Here is a 20,587-nt window from a genome sequence, read left to right as displayed (position 1 = left end):
CCCAACCATCAGACAGACAGCTTTCACAGCAATGCACCATGGGAGTCAGACAGTGACAAACATGCTCACCTCAGTGGAGGAAATGTAGTGCCACCTGGTGGAGGTCTGGCTAGAGACCTCTCCCACCTCCAGCTCGTAAGACGACTTGTTAACGAGTGTGTAGAATGGACTCATGGTGACGATCCGGGTCAGATTAAAACTGCTTATCTGGATACTCACACCAACCTGGACACAGACACACACACACAATCAGCTGATTATTACTGTTAATGAGTCCACCAATTATTTTCTACATCAATCAATGACTCATTAAAAAGTATCAACGAACCAACAAAACAAATCTTCGCATTTCAAAGCTACAAGAAAATTTGTCACATTTTTGTTTCAAACATCACAAATGATAAAATATCTTTACTTCTCTGATTGATTGATTGATCGATAGACTGATTGATTGAGGTACTCTTGGCCTCTTATCATCTGATCTTAATACTCTATTCCAGCGCTTGTTGTGGAGCTTTCTACCACATCATATTGTCTTCATTAGCAGATTAATTAGATCTTTGAACTGCAGTTCTGGTTCTAAGCACCACCGACACTCTGCAGATGATCAAAAGTTACAGAACAAGTAAAGACTTTGAGAACCGACACGAAGCAAAGGGTTTTAATTACCAGGAAGTCCATGTTTTTGGAGGGACAGCGAACGCAGCCGGAACTTCCAACGGTGTCCAGAGAGAAACCATCAGACCAGGAGCTGGTGGAGACGCACAACTGGAGCTGCATCAAAACAACAACACGACACACCAGTCAGAACAACAACAGCACAACAACACACCAGTCAGAACAACAACACAACAACAACACATCAGTCAGAACAACAACAGCACAACAACACACCAGTCAGAACAACAACACAACAACACATCAGTCAGAACAACAACAACAACACAACACACCAGTCAGAACAACAACAGCACAACAACACACCAGTCAGAACAACAACACAACAACACATCAGTCAGAACAACAACACACCAGTCAGAACAACAACAACAACACAACAACAACAACACGACACACCAGTCAGAACAACAACAGCACAACAACACACCAGTCAGAACAACAACACAACAACACATCAGTCAGAACAACAACAACAACACAACAACACACCAGTCAGAACAACAACAACAACACGACACACCAGTCAGAACAACAACAACAACACAACACACCAGTCAGAACAACAACAGCACAACAACACACCAGTCAGAACAACAACACAACAACACATCAGTCAGAACAACAACAACAACACAACACACCAGTCAGAACAACAACAACAACAACACAACAACACACCAGTCAGAACAACAACAACAACACAACAACACACCAGTCAGAACAACAACAACAACACGACACACCAGTCAGAACAACAACAGCACAACAACACACCAGTCAGAACAACAACACAACAACACATCAGTCAGAACAACAACAACAACACAACACACCAGTCAGAACAACAACAACAACACAACAACACACCAGTCAGAACAACAACAACAACACAACAACACACCAGTCAGAACAACAACAACAACACGACACACCAGTCAGAACAACAACAGCACAACAACACACCAGTCAGAACAACAACACAACAACACATCAGTCAGAACAACAACAACAACAACAACACACCAGTCAGAACAACAACAACACACCAGTCAGAACAACAACACATCAGTCAGAACAACAACAACACAACAACACACCAGTCAGAACAACAACACATCAGTCAGAACAACAACAACAACAACAACAACACACCAGTCAGAACAACAACACACCAGTCAGAACAACAACACAACACCACACCAGTAAGAACAACACACCAGTCAGAACAACAACAACAACACAACAACACATCAGTCAGAACAACAACAACACACCAGTAAGAACAACAACAACAACACAACAACACACCAGTCAGAACAACAACAACAACACACCAGTCAGAACAACAACAACAACAACAACACAACAGTCAGAACAACAACAACAACACAACAGTCAGAACAACAACAACAACACAACAGTCAGAACAACAACAACACAACAACACACCAGTAAGAACAACAACAACATGACATACCAGTCAGAACAACAACAACAACAACAACACACCAGTAAGAACATCAACACACCAGTAAGAACAACAGCAACACGACACACCAGTAAGAACAACAACAACACAACAACACACCAGTAAGAACAACAACACGACACAACAACACACCAGTAAGAACAACAACACGACACACCAGTCAGAACAACAACAACACAACAGTAAGAACAACAACACATCAACACAACAGTCAAAACAACAACAACACACCAGTCAGAACAAGAACACAACACACAAGTCAGAACAACAACAACACAACAACACACCAGTCAGAACAACACAACAACACACCAGTCGGAACAACAACACAACAACACACCAGTAAGAACAACAACAACACAACAGTAAGAACAACAAGAACACATCAACACAACAGTCAGAACAAGAACACGACACACCAGTCAGAACAACAACAACATGACACACCAGTCAGAACAACAAGAACACAACAACACACCAGTCAGAACAACAACACAACAACACATCAGTCAGAACAACAACAATAACAACAACAACAACACAATAACACACCAGTAAGAACAACAACAACACAACAACACACCAGTCAGAACAACACAACAACACATCAGTCAGAACAACAATAACAACAACAACAACAACAACAACAACACAATAACACACCAGTAAGAACAACAACAACACAACACACCAATAAGAACATCAACAACATGACACACCAATAAGCACAACAACAACAACAACAACAACAACACACCAGTCAGAACAACACACCAGTAACAACAAAAACAACAACACACCAGTCAGAACAACAACAACAACAACACAGAAATGTCACCTGACCACATCTGCTTAACACTGCTTTAACCTGTAGTGGTACCTAAACAGACTGCTGATACACTCTGAACCTGTCCAGGTGTTGGACTCACCTTGCTCTTGCTGAACAGAGTCTTCTTCCTGAAGGAGAACAGGATGATGTCTCTGAAGTCCGCCGGGTGTTTGACGCTGATGTCCTCCGCTCTGTACTGCAGCACTCGAGACGTCTTGTTGATGATCCAGTACGGGCTGAAGAGTGACAGCAGCAGGCGGCTTGCCGCCCTTGTCACGTGAACGCTCACGTCCACCATCATATTGGTATCCAGGTCACAGGTGAGACATGTAGTGAAGAACTCTGGCATTTCCTGTGTGATACGAATGTGTCCATGCCAGTCGCGGCCCTGATACCTCATCAGCACCAATGACACTATCTCACCTGAGATGCGAGCATTTAGCAGGTCTGAAACGCTGCCTTCTGGGAGTTGATAAGAGTCTGCTGAGCTCTGTGTAAGAAAAACCAGATTAAACCAGATTTAAACGGTACAGAATCAGATATCGGCCTATCACATTTAGAGCAACCTTTTGTGATTGATCGGATGAGATGATTTTTCTTTATCCGAGAGAAAAACTAATGTTCAGACTTATTTCTGACAAACTGACGTCAGTATGTTTGTTGTATGTAAAGGCCTTTTATTATTTATTTCTGTACCTCCATCATGTAGCGGATGGTGTAGGGCAGCAGGTTGCGTAGCGTGGCTACAGGATGGAGGTGGATAACGTAGGCGGGGTCCCAGTCCTCTTCTCCATGGCTAGCGATGTGTCGCAGGTCATCGGAGACGGCCAGCGTGCTGACCATCAGCGGCAGCAAGCTGCTGTCGGTCGCGGGACACTGCAGCAGCGAACGCACCTCTGAACTTTGGTGCACCTGCTCCTTCCAAGCCACGCAGGTGGAGGACGGAGCATACTGACCATCCAGAGGACCGGCTGGACGTACAAACAGCTGACATCTGGAGCGCAGAGAGAGATTAGAATACAGTCAACTCCTCCTGAACACCTATGGTAGCACCTGGACCCTAGAAACTACAGATACCTGCACTGACAGCACTGCTCACTTCACCTCACTCACTCTCTAAATCAGTTGAATACAGTTTTTGAAATACTTTTTTTTTTTCATTTGATGGTTGCAGACAAGAAATACAGAGACAAAGATGTGCAGCTGTGGATGTCAAGGTATCATGGAACGTGACTGAGTAATGTTGTCCGGTGCTTTTCTTTTATCCTTTCTCGTATAAACAAAGTAAACTGATTAATTACCTGCAGGATGAAACAAACAGAATGAAGAACCAATCTAAAATAACAGATGGATCTAACAAACCCTCCCTCATGCCCCCTAAGCTAAGCAGCGTGATGCTACCTGTATGTTTCTAATGCGACATGAAACTCTTTCTCCGGCTCAGCTTGTCCAACGCTCTGCAGACTCCTGGATGTGGGACAGTACTTCAGGATGGTGAAGGGCACTGAGAAGTGATTCTTGATCTGAAAACAGAGTTAGAGATGAAGGCGCCTGCTGCTCAGACTGTGGAGGACTGTGAGTTGAGACGTTTCGGACCTGCAGAGGGGAGCGGATGGTGATGACCTTGTTGCCCTCGGCAGCGTCGATCTGCAGCAGCACAGAGACAGCTTCCTGCAGCATCGGACCTCGGATGTTGTAGAGACGGCGACCTGGTTTGTCCACAGCGATGTTGGAGATTTCGCTGTACCCAGAAGGCACTGCAGGTTCAGAGAAACATCTTTACTCACAGACTATATCTCACACATGCACATGACACAAACAGTGATCGCATGAGAGAGCAGGGAATCTGAGGGTTTCTGACCGATGGACAGGTTGAACAGGCAGCTCTCTTGCCGCTGTAGAGCCGACAGTTTGCCTCGTGACGATGCTTCGAACACGGAGTGCTCCAGGTCCATGCTCTGATCCACCAGCAGCTCGTGTAGTTTACCCTGCACCGCTGTTCCCACCGGCCTCAGGTTGGCACTGTGCTGCACGATGAGGGGGATCCCAAGACAGTTTCTGATGGTGAAGGGGGGCTTCTCCTTCAGAGAAGAGTCGCAGGTGGAGGCTGTGCCCAAGGAAAATGCCTGATCAAACAAAGCAATGACAACATCAATCAATATAATTCCATAATTCAATGTTCAGATACCAATTATTCACTGAAGGAATAAAGAAACAGCAATGATTCAGACATTCTACGAATCTGTCTCATGTTTCTGATTAACAGATGTGTTGAGATGTGATGTGTTAAAAGAAGAACACTAATCACAAAATGTGATGTGTCTGCGTGCAGATATGATGGTGTCAGGTTGTAGATGTTGTTATGTCAGGTTGTGGATGTGATGATGTCAGGCTGTACCTGTGATGATGTCAGGTTGTGGATGTGATGATGTAAGTTTTCAGATGTGATGGTGTCAGGTTGTAGATGTGATGGTGTCAGGTTGTAGATGTCGTGATGTCAGGTTGTGGATGTGATGGTGTCAGGTTGTAGATGTGATGGTGTCAGGTTGTAGATGTCGTGATGTCAGGTTGTAGATGTGATGGTGTAAGTTTTCAGATGTGATGGTGTCAGGTTGTAGATGTCGTGATGTCAGGTTGTGGATGTGATGATGTAAGTTTTCAGATGTGATGGTGTCAGGTTGTAGATGTCGTGATGTCAGGTTGTGGATGTGATGATGTAAGTTTTCAGATGTGATGGTGTCAGGTTGTGGATGTGATGGTGTCAGGTTGTGGATGTGATGGTGTCAGGTTGTGGATGTGATGGTGTCAGGTTGTGGATGTGATGGTGTCAGGTTGTAGATGTCGTGATGTCAGGTTGTGGATGTGATGGTGTCAGGTTGTGGATGTGATGGTGTCAGGTTGTGGATGTGATGATGTAAGTTTTCAGATGTGATGGTGTCAGGTTGTAGATGTGATGGTGTCAGGTTGTAGATGTCGTGATGTCAGGTTGTGGATGTGATGGTGTCAGGTTGTGGATGTGATGGTGTCAGGTTGTGGATGTGATGGTGTCAGGTTGTAGATGTGATGGTGTCAGGTTGTAGATGTGATGGTGTCAGGTTGTAGATGTGATGGTGTACCTTAGTGAGGTTGTAAAGCACGGTGAGGCTGCTCTGGGAGATTGTGATATTCATGGTGTCTTTGGAGCAGATGCTCATTGCTGTGCGTGGTTCAGGAAGTATAATAAAGTCGTCTCCATGAATAGGACTCTTGTCCTGAACTGGGTTGTTCTTCATCTGCAGGGAGAAATACAAAATCAGTCAATTCATCAGAGTAGTATGGCATAGGAGGCAAGGACACTGATTACAGATAGTGATTATTTTTAGAGAGGGCTCACACTCTGTATTATTCCTAAGACTGAGCAAATTAACTGTAAATACTTTAGTTTGTTTAATGCTCTTATACACATATTCTGTGGCTGATGTGTCCTGTGCATGAGTTTGACTGTCGTCAGACGTGACTCTGAGTTAAACTGCATTTCAGTCAAGGACTGACTGTTTATCACAGAGCAGTAGATACAGCAGTTTGATAGTTTGACCTTGAGCTCCAGGGTCCATCTGCGTCTACCGCTGTCCACTCGTTCAATCAGAGGCTCCCATACTGCATGGATCTCATTGAAGTAGTTCACCTGTAGACATATCAGGTGTCAACATGACACATCATACATGAAAAAACGTCTCTTTGTTGGACATGTAGGATGTTTGTTCATCACCACTGCAACTGCAATACTGTTAATAGGTGAAGGTGGGTTTCAGAAGTTTTTGCTCAATGTGTTTCTGAAAAGTTTCATGAAAGATTCATGAAAATATCAAGAAGTTTGTGATCTGGGTACAGGGACAGGTTCAGGTGTGACGGACAGGGACAGGTTCAGGTGTGACGGACAGGGACAGGTTCAGATGTGACGGACAGGGACAGGAGTGAGGACATGTTTAGGTTTAGCTTCAGGTTCAGGTATAACGGACCGGCTCTCACCTCCAGCGTCATGTTGGCTGTCAGCTGCAGCATAGAAGACCAGTTTTTGGCTGATCCGTTGAAAGTCGACTCAGCCAGCAGCAGAGGGACAGTCCGATGACCCAAACCGGACTCCAGAGTCACTTGGACCACCTAGGAGCAAAAAACACCTTGTCAACAGGAAACAGTTCTGACTAAAGTTTCAGAATAAAAACGTTTGGACACATTCTCGTCCTGGTACCTTGACCTCGGCAGCAAAGCTCTCGCCTTCATTGCGCCCGTCCTGCTCTCTGAAGCTCTCAGTGACCTCGGTGGCTGGGTCCACCCCCAGAAACCAGTAGTTACAGTTGTAGATGTTCATGACTGACCACAGGTCACCCACACCGGGTTTGGAGTCCTGACTCTGCTCGTCGTGCTGCTTTGCTGTCATGGCGGCTGTGATGGTCATCACCGTGTTGAGGATGAATGGAGAGATCTGCAGGACAGAGACGCTGGTGACGCCCTCACTCACAGTTTGTTTTGTTTTAACATGTTGTCTTTGTGTCAACTAACCTTGACAATGACTTCCTCCACTGTCACAGAGCCACTCAGTGGTCGGTTGGGGTGGGTGTTGGTTTCCAAGGCGACTGAGCAGGGTCTCAACACCTATTGGACAGAGTCAGACTGATGAGTGAGAGCAGGTGTTTAGTTCATTAGTTCTACCTCAGTATTTAAAGAACAGAAGAGAATCTCAGTGACACATCAGTGTGTGTCCAACTACAACTTCACACTAATAGAGACAATAAAGCATCAATTGTTTTACTCCCACTCAGCACACCTGAACTGTCCTGACAGGTGAGTAACATCAGTAACAGTGAGGGAACAGCTCCACCTGCTGGAGGATCTACAGAATAACCTGAACACACAGGTCCCCACGTGGTCATGTGATCTTACGGTTGTGACGGCCTTGTCCCCCTTGTTCCGGATGAAGGGGCAGGCAAGAACTTTCAGCTCCCTCAGGTTGGCTCTCATGTCCTGCGTCCCGTCCTCCTCAGCCCGCAGCGTGAAGTCACACTGAAACGAGGCCACCAGGGCAGGGGCATCCGCCTTCATCAGGCTGGCAACGAACACCACCTCCGGGTCCACCACCACAGCCCGGAGACGAGTCCTGACCGAGGAAGCTGCAGAGAGGAGACGGAACAGTCTGAATCCTCATACAACAACAGGAGAACATTAGAACTTTAGACATTAGACCATCAGACACATTAGACATTAGAATATTAGAATATTAGAACATTGGCAACATTAGAACATTAGAAACAGAACATTGGAACATTAGAAACACTAGAAACATTAGAAACATTAGAACATTAGAACATTAGGACATTAGAAACATTAGCAACATTAGCAACATTAGAAACCTTAGAAACATTAGCAACATTAGAAACATTAGCAACATTAGCAACATTAGAAACCTTAGAAACATTAGCAACATTAGAAACCTTAGAAACATTAGCAACATTAGAAACCTTAGAAACATTAGCAACATTAGAAACATTAGCAACATTAGCAACATTAGAAACCTTAGAAACATTAGAAACATTAGCAACATTATAACATTAGCAACATTAGAACATTAGAAACATTAGAAAACATTAGAACATTAGAAACATTAGAAACATTAGCAATATTATAACATTAGCAACATTAGCAACATTAGAACAGCTGGACTAATGTGGTCCACCAACTGTAACCAGGCAAAGGCTCCATCGTTGTTATGACTTTAAGGCTAAACATAACGCTGGCGTAACCATGATGATACGGGGCGAGATGGTGAGTTACGTGACGAAGGAGGTTTGGATTCAGCCCCTCCACCTTTGCGTCTGTGTTTAGATCTCTTGGTCTTACCGGTCCTGACGTCGGCTCGGGGTTCGGCGGTCTGTCTCAGAGGCAGTCTGTCGCCGGGCGCCAAGGTGCTGGTCTGAGCCGGACTCTGTGGCAGGGCTTGCAGGAAGAAATCTGCCACGGCCATCAGGAACTCCACGCTGGCACACAGGTAGAGTTTCTGCAGGACCGCCACCAGCTCCCGCTCGCCACCACTCTGACGATACGTCACATCGATCATCGACTCCAAGCTGTCCTCGTCCCTCCGCCCCACCATCCTGTAACCATGATGACAAACAGCTGGGTTAAGAAACACTGGCAGACAACAGCCACAGGTTTACAGGTACGACTGTGGATACTTGTGAAAACCAATCAGAGACCAGAGATCATTTGATCATTACCTCGACGTCACCCTCTCCATTCCGGTCCTCAGGTCATCCAGCGTGCAGGCGGTCAGGACAGTGGTCACCTCGGCGCTGCCGCTGGCCAGGATCCGTCCCGAGGTCTTCAGCAGGTGAAGGGTGAACTCACCCAGTCTGAGGTCCTGCTGGTGCTGGAGGCCCGACGGCTGCAGGGACAAGGAACAACAATCAGAGACCTGATCCTGGACACAAACACCACAAGGCTGGACATGAACCGGCTGATCCTCAACCAATTATACCAGAACCAGCTGAACCTGATTCAGGTCTAGTAAGCCCCATTCCTCCATTCACTTCTACCAAGTCCTCGTTCTTCACGTGACTGACCAGATTTGGATCGCTGCTGTACAAAACCAGACCCAGAGACTCGATGCTGAAGTTGAACTTCATGGACTCCAGAGCTTCATCGGCCTCTTCATCACTGCTCACAGTCGACTTCCCAACGTCACCTGAAGAGACATGGGTCACATGACTAAACAAACCCAAACACATCAGCTGTTCATGTGAATAGACACCTATCAGACCTGATGAGGGGCCTCCAGCTGCTCGGACCTGCAGACCAGCCTCCTCCTGTCTGTTGGCGGTGGGCTCCAGACTGCCGGCTTCCCCCAGATTCTCCATCAGGATCCTGAGCAGCACCTTTAGGTCATCCTGACTCAGCTCCACCTGCAGGCCAAGTACAGATCTGATTCAGAACAGTCCATCAGTTCACGACAGAGACTAGCTTAGCACAAAGACTGAGAGTAGGGGAAACTGCTGGTCTAGCCCAATCCTAAGTCCTGATGCAGATGTCTACAGGGACTCGTGGGTCAGAACACTACAGACACATTCAGTTCGCACTACAGAGACAAGTGATGCTGCAGACAGAGCACCGTCAGAAGAGACTGTACCTTTGGTGGCCCACAGGTGGACTGGTTATAAAAATAGGAACCAGAATCAGAAACATTTCTCTGCGCAAATGGCAAGTTTAACAGCCTGACCTGATCTATACCTGCAAGACTCAGTGATGTTCCTCATCCTCCTACCTTCATTGGCTTCAGATCTCCATCGATCTCGATGGCAGCCATCTTCTTGTACCAAGAAGCTGCTAGGTTCCTCTTGATGTTCAGATGCAGGTTTACCGGTTCCAGCAGCTCGGTGTGGGGTTGGTCTGAGACCAGGTCCATACAGGTCCTGGTGGACAACAGGAAACAGGTCTTTCTATCTGAACTCAAATACTCTCACAGGTTTACTGACACAATGACTGAAGGTGTTTCATTCTCTCTTGGTGTGCAGGTCCACGCAGGAAGAAGTGATCTCACGCCTCAGAGTCCTCTGGTTTTTTCCTGCTGTCTCTGGATCAGGTCTGTGAGGCTCTGTGTGACTCACCTGGAGAGTTTGAGCTGCGTCAGCTGGACGTCCATGTTGTCGATGACGGCCGGCAGCGGACACCCGTCCACAGGCAGCAGGGAGAAGCTGTTTCCCACCATGATCAGACCCAGGTCCATCACCAGGGCATCGTGGGAGGTGGAGGACTGGGGGATGATGATGAGCGGAGCCTTCAGCTTGATGTCCATGGACAGACGGAAACTCTTCTGGGCAAAGTCTCGAACGCTGGAAGCCGCCTTCTCTGCGGCCTGAGCCGTGGCAGCACTAAGAGCTTCTTTAGCTGTCTGGAAGTTACTGGTGAAATTCTGAATAAATAAATGATAAATAAATAAATAAATACAAAGAGTTATTTTCAAAACAATAAGTACATATCAATTAAAACTGTTGGCATCATTTAACCCTTAAGCCAAGATTAAACTAGAATCACCTTCCTTTGGTCCTCTAGACTAGTTTCAGGTCCCACCCTGTTTATCCAGAGTCATAGAAAATATTATTTTACTTGAGTTGTGGCTAAAAAGTGTTTTGTGAGGTCACTGTGACCTTTGACCCCCAAAATCTAATCAGTTCATCCATGAGTCCAAGTGAATGTTTGTTTGTGCCTTCACGATATACTGAGATATCATGCCCACGAGAATGACATAGACATACGTACAACCTGAAAACAAAATGGCGGCTCTCACTGTTGCTGGCGTGGAGGAAATAAAGCCAATAGAACTGATATGGAACCGATCAGAAATAAAAACCTGCTGAAGTTACTCACCAGCAGAGACATGACGAACTTGTGCAGGTAAACCACCTGGATACAGCCCACGTTCAGCTTCACTTTGCCGTCGGTCTTTGAGGTGTCGACATAACCGGCCCCCTCCGTGGCGTTAGGGGTCAGACTCATGGCAAAGCTGAACACCTCGTCACCCACGATGGAGATCGCCTGAAGGACAGGAAATCACCACATATCAACACGGCTCACTACTGAGGACAGAACACAGTAGTCAGGACAGTCTGGTCTAGTTCAGGTCGGAGGTCGTCCAGGTGAGACAACTGACTGACCTTCTTGTGGATGCTTCTAGGATCAACGTTGAGAACGATGAAATCTCGCAGGCGGGCTGATATGTGCATCTGAGGTCCTTGCATCAGTAAAGAGCCATTAATACCTGAGGACAGGACAGGTGGGTTAATGGAGGTCAGGTCAGTGACGGCAGACGCAGGCGGCAGACATCCCTTACCTTGGATCTTGATGTCAGCCATGTTGCAACTCTGGTCACACACCAAAGCATTGAAGGCTCCCAGTGTTATCACTACCTTCAGGTCGATGACCTCACTGTCTGCAGGTGAGACCAGGGCAGCTGACAGGAAACACAACACAATGAAACGCTGCGTTAAGATGTCTGACGGTTGTGTGTGTGTGTGTGTGTGTGTGTGTGTGTGTTGAACTGACTGGACTTGGCAGACACTGTCTTGTCCTCTGTCTTCAATTTGGTCGCTCTTTCTACAGATGACATGCTGCTGGACGACAGCGCTGCCGACAGGAAGTTGATGGTCGAGAGCAGAGCCTCAGTGTGGAGCATGAAGTCGAGGGAGGTGAAGGTCACCTGGAGAACAGGTGTGACAGAGGAACACTGATCTGTGAAGCTGTCATTAATAGGTCTGTGATTTAAGAGGGGAAGTCACTCAGTCCCTTTCATTCCTTCCAGGACACTTTTGGAGAAGTTGGAGGAATTTGTCAATAATCACTTTGTTGTCTCAAACAGTGTCAACCATCAAATGGAGCCACACAGACAATGACATGATGATGGCATGATCTCAGCATGGGAGGATCTCAGTAGGAGCAAAAAGACATGACCTGATGACGTGCAGGTGAGTGTCAGTGGAGGAACTGTCACTCACATTGATCATCTGCTCGGTGTTCTTGTAGGTGGTGAAGAAGTTCGGCCCTGAGCGGTCAGCCTGAGAAAACAGTCAGGGGGTTAGTCACTGTTCTGAATAATGCCAGCACAATGTATCTGAACAGATAATCATATAATGGCCCTCGTTTATCAATCTTGCGTGAAAACAGGCGCAGATCTGAGCGCAGAATTGGTCGTACGATAGGATCCACGTGTGATTCATGAAACATTCGTGTCTGACCAATCCCAGCGTACGAATGATCGGGTCTTGATAAATGCGGCGGCTGAATTCGATCGTCATTAACATGTTACGCCCTTAAATATTCCTGGTTCGGAGGCCCCGCCCACTAAGGTCAAACATGGAGAGAAGAGTTACTGGCAAAAAAACAAACTTTTCAGAGATGGAGATCGACATCCTGACATCCGAGGTGGCGCAAAATAAGGATGTGCTTTTTGTCAGTCTGAAGAGCGGGATCACAGGAGCTCATAAAGCCGCTGTGTGGAAGAGGGTGACGGAGATGAGTTTGGCTCTGCAGCGCCGCCTCCTGCAGCCGCGCGCCAACACAGCTGTTTGAAAAATAAAAGTGAGAGCTTGGCATCACAAATCACCTGCAGATTTATAAAGTGGTATTTTTTGCGATTGATGAATGCGTAATCATTCATGGATGGCGCCTTCAGACGCACATGAGTGAAATCAATTGCTCCAACCAAATTTGGAAACCCTCTGTTCTAAATATGTGACTGTTTATGCTGATGACAGCTGATGTTTGTTTAATAATTATTTTCAGACTCAGACAGATTTTGCTGCTGCACCGCAAATCCAGAGCTCAGACCCGACGTGAGATCTGATCGTAGCTTCCGCTCACGTCCAAATTGATAAATGCCGAAGCTTGCGTGGAAATGGTCGTACGCACGGTTTTCTGCCGTACGTTCGTTTGATAAATGAGGGCCAATGTCACTTAGTGACGTCATCACCTTGAAATACTGCACTTTGAGCAGCTCAGCTCCAGACTCCACCGAAGAGGTAATGAGGCACAGAGGCTCGCCACTCGAATCTGAAACAAGATCAAATTAAAGGTATCGCACTGTCAATGCCTGAATTTCTAAACATGTTTGACACCATAGAAACCACTACAGGACAACCCCACAGGAAACCATAGAAACCACTACAGGACACCCCCACAGGAAACCATAGAAACCACTACAGGACACCACCACAGGACACCATAGAAACCACTACAGTAAACCATAGAAACCACTACAGGACACCACCACAGGAAACCATAGAAACCACTACAGGACACCACCACAGGAAACCATAGAAACCATTACAGTAAACCATAGAAACCACTACAGGACACCCCCACAGGAAACCATAGAAACCACTACAGGACACCACCACAGGAAACCATAGAAACCATTACAGTAAACCATAGAAACCACTACAGGACAACCCCACAGGAAACCATAGAAACCACTACAGGACACCCCCACAGGAAACCATAGAAACCACTACAGGACACCACCACAGGAAACCATAGGACACCACCACAGGAAACCATAGAAACCACTACAGGATACCACCACAGGAAACCATAGAAACCACTACAGGAAACCATAGAAACCACTACAGGACACCACCACAGGAAACCATAGAAACCACTACAGGAAACCATAGAAACCACTACAGGACACCACCACAGGAAACCATAGAAACCACTACAGTAAACCATAGAAACCACTACAGGACACCACCACAGGAAACCATAGAAACCACTACAGTAAACCATAGAAACCACTACAGGACACCACCACAGGAAACCATAGAAACCACTACAGTAAACCATAGAAACCACTACAGTAAACCATAGAAACCACTACAGTAAACCATAGAAACCACTACAGGACACCACCACAGGAAACCATAGAAACCACTACAGGACACCACCACAGGAAACCATAGAAACCACCACAGGAAACCATAGAAACCACTACAGGACACCACCACAGGAAACCATAGAAACCACTACAGGAAACCACAGACACTCAGGCTGGGCAATTAATCTAATTTTATTTTTGATTACGATTTTGGCTTCCAACAATTATGAAAACAAGATAAACGAGAGAAAATTAGTATTGTGTGTCATTCTGTTTCACAACAAGTTTCGGCCTCCCTACAATAACCATCTGACGTTATCGGTTCCGCTTTCGGTACTGAAGGAATTAGGAAAATAGATTTCGGATTTGTGTTGTAACATAAAAGTTCTCTTTCACATTCACCAACTCAGTTTCTGATGAAGATTTGTCTATGATGTATTTTTGCTTTTCCCTACGCAGAGGTTCATCTGCATCTCTCTCTCTGACCCTGTGTGTGAGGGGCAGGGCAGCGCTCACACACACACACACACACACACACACACACACACACACACACACACACACACACACACACACACAGACACCTCGGCCCATCACATGAAGACGGAGAAATGTACAGTTTCCTACTGACATCCGTCGCTGAGTCAGGTGTGTTTGTGTGCTGCAGCCTGGAGCCCACACACACAGTTACCTACATTATACCAACATGGGTTAATGATGAAACGGACCATTATCCAGCTGATTGTTCTGGATGTGCTGTTAAATCATCTGAACTGTCGTTAAGAAATTCTGTTTCAGGTCGGTGGTGGTGGTGGTGGTCGGGTGGGAAGTATCATGCTCAGACATCTTTAACTTATATCGTGTATGGCGGGAATAACTACATAGACACAACACTTTTTGTTTTGAAATCATTTTTTTCTGTATTTTTCCAAAGTCAATGAGAAATCGCGCTGAATAGTCGTGATCCCAATATTGTTCAAAATAATCGTGATTATGATTTTTGCCATAATTGAGCAGCCCTAATAGTCACAACTACAGGAAACCATAGAAACCCCAGTTCCCTGTGAGACTGACCGTTGAACTCCAGGCACTTCATGGTGATCTTGTTGATGTACGTTGTGGCACACATGTCATACTTCCTGACTTTGGTGTCGATGCCCAGGTGAGCGATGTGAAAGAGCAGGAAAGGTGACTCTTTCTGCTCGATGGGTTTCTTCAGGGTCAACAGCACCTTGAAAAGAGGACATGGAGTTGACAGAGTTGATGAGGGGAAGTTATTCCTGAACAGACTTCAGCTTCAGGACCATGTGGGTATCAGCTTTGGTTCTTTAGGAACAGAGAAAAGTCTGGCCGTAGATTTTGTACCTCTTCGATTTCAAAGTTGAGGAGAATGTTGATGGTGTTTTCAGTCAAGCCTCCATTGATGTGAGGTATCACAGCAGCTCCCCTCGGTAGTGGCACCACCTCTGCATGCTCAGCTAGCTCCGCCTTCCCTGTTGAGACATTAAAAAGTTTCTATTGGCTACACTAAGATGATGTCAACCAGGTCGAATTAGGTTTTAAATATGAATTATAATAAATAAACAGTATCAGGACGTGATCAATCTTTACTCATTCTTGGGTCTGTACAGTTTTTGTCAGATTTCCCATCATGCACTAAGACTTAACTTACCTTGAGCCACCTGTCTTTTTACTTCCACGCTGTGCGCCTTACTTCCCTCCCCGATGTTCTCCACCAAGATCTTCATCAGCACAGCGAGGTCTTCCTCACCAAGACTCATCTAATGGAAGACAGCACAGTTTCATGTCTCACTCTGACCAACAGTTTCATCTCAGTTTAACCCACTGCACATAAGAGACCTACATTGAGGGACCGTAGAACTCCCTGGACCTGGACTCCTGGGATCTTGGTGAACCAGGAAGCAGCCAGGTTTCGGGTGATAAGCAGCTCTGTGTTGATTGGCTGAAGGATCTCAATGTCCGGCTGAGAGGAGCCTGACTTCAGTGTGGCTCTGAAATTACATTTATTCAACATTTACTCAGCTTTCAGTCTCTGTTTGAGCGGCATCACATTTTAATGCAGCTCAGAGCAAAGACAAACAACAACAACCACGACTCAGGTTCTGTGTTTCAGAGCTTTGTTGTTCTGTGGAGAACCAGCTGTGATCAGTCTGTTCAGATCCGTCAGTCCAAACTGGTCACTGCTTTAAACCAATAAGCTGTTGATATCAGAGTGAAATGACACGCTGTGACAGTGTCCTCCGGTTTGGACTTTCCGGGTCTCCGTGCACTCAGAGCTCAGCTTTTAGGACGGTTTGTTATTGGTCAACAGGTCTGAATTCACCACAGATCCCTGCTCAACACTGATCCTCAGACTTTATCTGGTTGATACCTGGAGAGCTTCAGCTGCGTCAGCTTCACGTCCATCTTCTCCACCACGGCCGGCAGAGAGAATCCTTCAACAGGCAGCAGAGAGAAGCTGTTTCCCACCATGATCAGACCCAGGTCCACCACTACTGCATTGTGGGAGGTGGAGGACTGGGGGATGATGATGAGCGGAGCCTTCAGCTTGATGTCCATGGACAGACGGAAACTCTTCTGGGCAAAGTCTCGAACGCTGGAAGCCGCCTTCTCTGCGGCCTGAGCCGTGGCAGCACTAAGAGCTTCTTTAGCTGTCTGGAAGTTGTCGACAAACATCTGAAGGACAAAATAAACCCGGAGTGAGACACAACAAAGACACAGAGAGAAGCCATAAAGGACCCGGTGAGAGGGAGTCGATTTGAGGCGTTCACTGCCTAGTCGTGAGCGTACGGTTCATTTCTGTTTCATAAACCTTTGGAAGAACAACATCAACATCACATTAATTACAGTCGCATGGTTTATTTCTCACTGATAAAACCACTGACTGAATCTTTTACACATTAGATTCAAACTCAAACTCATTCAGTATTTTTAAGTTTCTGTTAAAGTCCTTTTGACACTTGGTGAAGAACAACATTCACCCTGTTGACATGTTTCTGAATTAACACTTCACAAATGTTCATGAAACAAGAATGAAGTTCATAAAGTTCAAAACCATTTTCAAGGAGGGAAGTGATTTCGCATAGGCAGAGGTCATGTGACTGACGGGGGTGTGACGGTGTGGATGGGGGGGGTTAATGATGGCAGCTGTGTGAGATGCATAGCACGTATGGAGGAAGAGAGCTCTGATTGTTGTTACATGTGCATGAGAAGAAGCATTCCTCATCTTTTCCTTCTTCATCCCTCCATCCGTGCTCAGCCTGTCAGGGCAGACTCAAACACAACCTGCGTTTGTTTTGGCATTCTCACTGTCTCAGATGGGTGGAGTTTACAGGTGTGTTCAGGTACACTAACAACAGGAGGAAACAGAGGATGAATCTGTGTGAAACAAAGTGTGACAACTCTCCAGAGAGCTGCAGAATTATCGCTCAAAACAAAAGTAGACTAATAACAATGAACACAACATCCGGTTGTAACAGCTGACACTGACAGAGTTGTAGTTTGGGCTCATTACACTAGACTTTAAAGTTTGAAATCATTACAGACACTATCTCAGTGAATCTCTGTTCTACAGAGTCTCCATGAATGCCTCTCTGATAGTCCAGATTTGGACAACTCTTCACATGCTGATAGCGCAGACGCCTGTGTGTTGTGGTGAGCAGTAAAATAAACAGCACTCTCTGGTGGTGATGTTAAGGACAATATGACATCTGACATTTAAGACTGAGAGCTGCTCAGGTGATGCATTGATTATGTAAACTGGCTGATAATCAGATTCTCATCAGTGTCCTTGGACACGCCAACAGTTGGTGGCAGTGATTGGTTCAATGAACCAGCAGCAGGTTTGTTTTGTGATGGATATGGAAACAGAATAAACTCAGCTGACTTCCTGTTTTTAGTTTGCTGCTCTGATGTTGTGGGTGTGCTTGGTGTCGGTCATTGTCTCCACCCCTCTGAGTTAAACTGGGTTCAAACACCGTCACAGTGAGTTCTCTGTGTATTTGGATCAACCCGGGCCGACGGCTGAAAACCAGACATTGACCGGGGTTAATGGGTCCACAGAGACCGGGTCCTGATGGGATGAGGTCTGAAGTGGACTGAAGGTGAGTGAAGCTAAAGCAGGAGGTTTGATGCAGATCAGAGCTGCGTGCTGGAAGCTGTACCTCGTCAGCTGACGTATACTGAACGCAAAAAGAAGCCTGAAAGAACCAAACACATCAACATGAGACAGGAACCTGAGCAACAGACACAACCACACACAGAACAACAAACAGAACCACAAACAGAACCACAAACAGAACCACAGAAGAAAAAACAAAGCTCATTTAAAGAGTTTCCATGACTGTAAATTCACAGAACAGAGAAAACTGTCGTCTTTTCGTCTCTTTGTTTCTGTGTTTCTCACTGTCAGCTGTAGAGGCACAACAGTAACTTTCACATCTGTAAAACGTGATTACCATTATTATTACTATTATTACCCTTATCATCATCATCACTATTATTAACATTATTATTATCATAATTATTATTATTATTATTACCATTATTATTGTTATTATTATAATTTCCATCATTATTATGGAGAATTTACAGTCAGGTGAAAGTTTTTTAGTCAGTGACTTTACACTGAAATGATCAGACAGAGAAAAGACAACAGACATGATACAGATATTGAACTGATACTGATCAATCAATAAAGAATGAAATGATAACAGAAACCAGAGAATACAGCCAACCTGTCATTCTAACTATAGATTTCACTACATGTGGAAATGTGTGTATATATGTAACTTTATATGTAACTCTATGTACATGTATATACGTGTATATATACAAAACGCCTGACCAGCAGTGACATGAGGAACTTGTGCAGGTAGACGATCTGGATGCAGCCCAGACGCATCGTGACCTTCCCGTCCACCTTGGACGTGTCGGTGTAGCCCTCCCCCTCTGTCGCCCCCGGAAATAAGGACAGTTTGAAGCTGAACACCTCCTCACCCATGATGGACACAGCCTGCAACAAGATCCAATCAGCTTTCAGAGAAGGAGTCACATGGTTAACACTGTCTACAGTTCTATATGAACAGTGATGATAACTGAGACACAGTGAAGACTTCAGGTCCGTCATCGGGCTCACACCTTCCTGTGGACGGTTTTAGGGTTGACGTCTGTGACCACAATGTCTCTGAGTCGAGCAAACACCTCCGTCTCTTTTGCCTGCACCAGCACCGAGGCATCAATTCCTGCAGGGGGGTGACAGTGACGAAGGTTTTAGTTTAAACCTTCAGCTCACCTCTGGAGTTCGGACTGAGACGTGTCGGTACCTTGGACTCTGATGTCAGCGATGCTGCAGCGGTCATCGCACACCTCCACGTGGAAACAGCCCAACATGGCGAACAGCTTGAAGCTGAAGACGCCGCCATCTCTGGCTCCTTTAGCCACTGCAGGGGGAAGACACTTCCTGTCAGACACAAGATCAGATAGGACAGGTGACTGACCCGAGAACAGTCAGTCTGGACTCACCTGTCCGGCCCTGTCCTGTCTTCTCCACCTGCTTTTTGGCGTCTTGATCTCGCATTGTGGCGAGCTGTGATGGCAGGGCACTGCTCAGGTAGTTGATGGTTGACAGCAGAGCTTTAGTGTGAAGGAGGAAGTCAAGAGAGGACAACTCCACCTGAAACACACCAGGTAAAAACAACTGAACACCTGGCAGAGTGAAGGTCCCTGACAGCTTCATGTTAGTTCATGATCTTCAGGTTCTGAGAAGCTGCAGCAAGAATGAATCTAACGTCTATATGTTTATATACATTTATATATATATTAATACATTTCATGTTATAATGTCTCCGTTTGTTCAGTGACAGAATCCTCTGCAGATTTATGAGTCCTGACCTGTTCAAAACAGACACACATCTGTTGCTATAGAAATCTCTGCTCCACCCACCTTCAGTGTTTGCTCGGTGTTGTCGAACAGAGTCTGGAAGCTAGGACCGCTGGGGTCGGCCTGCGGGACAACAGACACACAATCAGCTTCAGTGCTGTGTGTGTGTGTGTGTGTGTGTGTGTGTGTGAGTGTGAGTGTATGTATGTGAGTGTGTGTGTGTGTGTGTGTGTGTGTGTTATCCGTGTTGTCAGTTGGATCCTGACACTTGTGCCCCCCCCCACCCCC

At 45.9% G+C, this 20,587-nt stretch overlaps 1 protein-coding gene across 5 annotated transcripts in view; it reads right to left on the bottom strand.

Moving 5' to 3' along the window:
- vps13c (vacuolar protein sorting 13 homolog C) overlaps positions 1-20,587 on the bottom strand; it is a 54,441-nt gene that overhangs the window by 17,129 nt on the left and 16,725 nt on the right. For 3 of the 5 annotated variants that reach the window (XM_087178393.1, XM_087178391.1, XM_087178394.1), the window contains 35 exons: positions 20,363-20,422; positions 19,942-20,092; positions 19,743-19,859; positions 19,558-19,661; positions 19,265-19,432; positions 16,790-17,094; positions 16,262-16,409; positions 16,070-16,178; positions 15,763-15,890; positions 15,472-15,628; positions 13,495-13,574; positions 12,521-12,580; positions 12,072-12,225; positions 11,860-11,979; positions 11,684-11,787; positions 11,397-11,564; positions 10,637-10,941; positions 10,294-10,441; positions 9,793-9,934; positions 9,596-9,717; positions 9,251-9,417; positions 8,874-9,127; positions 7,920-8,146; positions 7,539-7,631; positions 7,228-7,461; positions 7,008-7,139; positions 6,574-6,663; positions 6,116-6,271; positions 4,861-5,125; positions 4,596-4,756; positions 4,401-4,522; positions 3,696-3,993; positions 3,100-3,489; positions 670-774; positions 70-225 (listed from right to left, as the gene is read on the bottom strand). In XM_087178393.1, coding sequence (XP_087034519.1) covers positions 70-225; positions 670-774; positions 3,100-3,489; positions 3,696-3,993; positions 4,401-4,522; positions 4,596-4,756; positions 4,861-5,125; positions 6,116-6,271; positions 6,574-6,663; positions 7,008-7,139; positions 7,228-7,461; positions 7,539-7,631; positions 7,920-8,146; positions 8,874-9,127; positions 9,251-9,417; positions 9,596-9,717; positions 9,793-9,934; positions 10,294-10,441; positions 10,637-10,941; positions 11,397-11,564; positions 11,684-11,787; positions 11,860-11,979; positions 12,072-12,225; positions 12,521-12,580; positions 13,495-13,574; positions 15,472-15,628; positions 15,763-15,890; positions 16,070-16,178; positions 16,262-16,409; positions 16,790-17,094; positions 19,265-19,432; positions 19,558-19,661; positions 19,743-19,859; positions 19,942-20,092; positions 20,363-20,422 — 5,700 coding nt within the window. Of the gene's footprint in view, positions 1-69; positions 226-669; positions 775-3,099; positions 3,490-3,695; positions 3,994-4,400; positions 4,523-4,595; positions 4,757-4,860; positions 5,126-6,115; positions 6,272-6,573; positions 6,664-7,007; positions 7,140-7,227; positions 7,462-7,538; positions 7,632-7,919; positions 8,147-8,873; positions 9,128-9,250; positions 9,418-9,595; positions 9,718-9,792; positions 9,935-10,293; positions 10,442-10,636; positions 10,942-11,396; positions 11,565-11,683; positions 11,788-11,859; positions 11,980-12,071; positions 12,226-12,520; positions 12,581-13,494; positions 13,575-15,471; positions 15,629-15,762; positions 15,891-16,069; positions 16,179-16,261; positions 16,410-16,789; positions 17,095-18,581; positions 18,618-19,264; positions 19,433-19,557; positions 19,662-19,742; positions 19,860-19,941; positions 20,093-20,362; positions 20,423-20,587 lie in introns of all 5 variants that reach the window. The other 2 variants (XM_087178392.1, XM_087178390.1) reach the window with 1 other exon arrangement.

This window comes from Seriola lalandi, unplaced genomic scaffold (assembly GCF_002814215.2).
Source record: "Seriola lalandi dorsalis isolate HSWRI2012SDOR001 ecotype SW California unplaced genomic scaffold, Sedor1 jcf7180002054686, whole genome shotgun sequence".
Classification (NCBI taxonomy): Eukaryota; Metazoa; Chordata; class Actinopteri; order Carangiformes; family Carangidae; genus Seriola; species Seriola lalandi.
The sequence above is the reverse complement of the archived record's forward strand: the minus strand, read 5'-3'. Positions and strand labels throughout refer to the sequence as shown.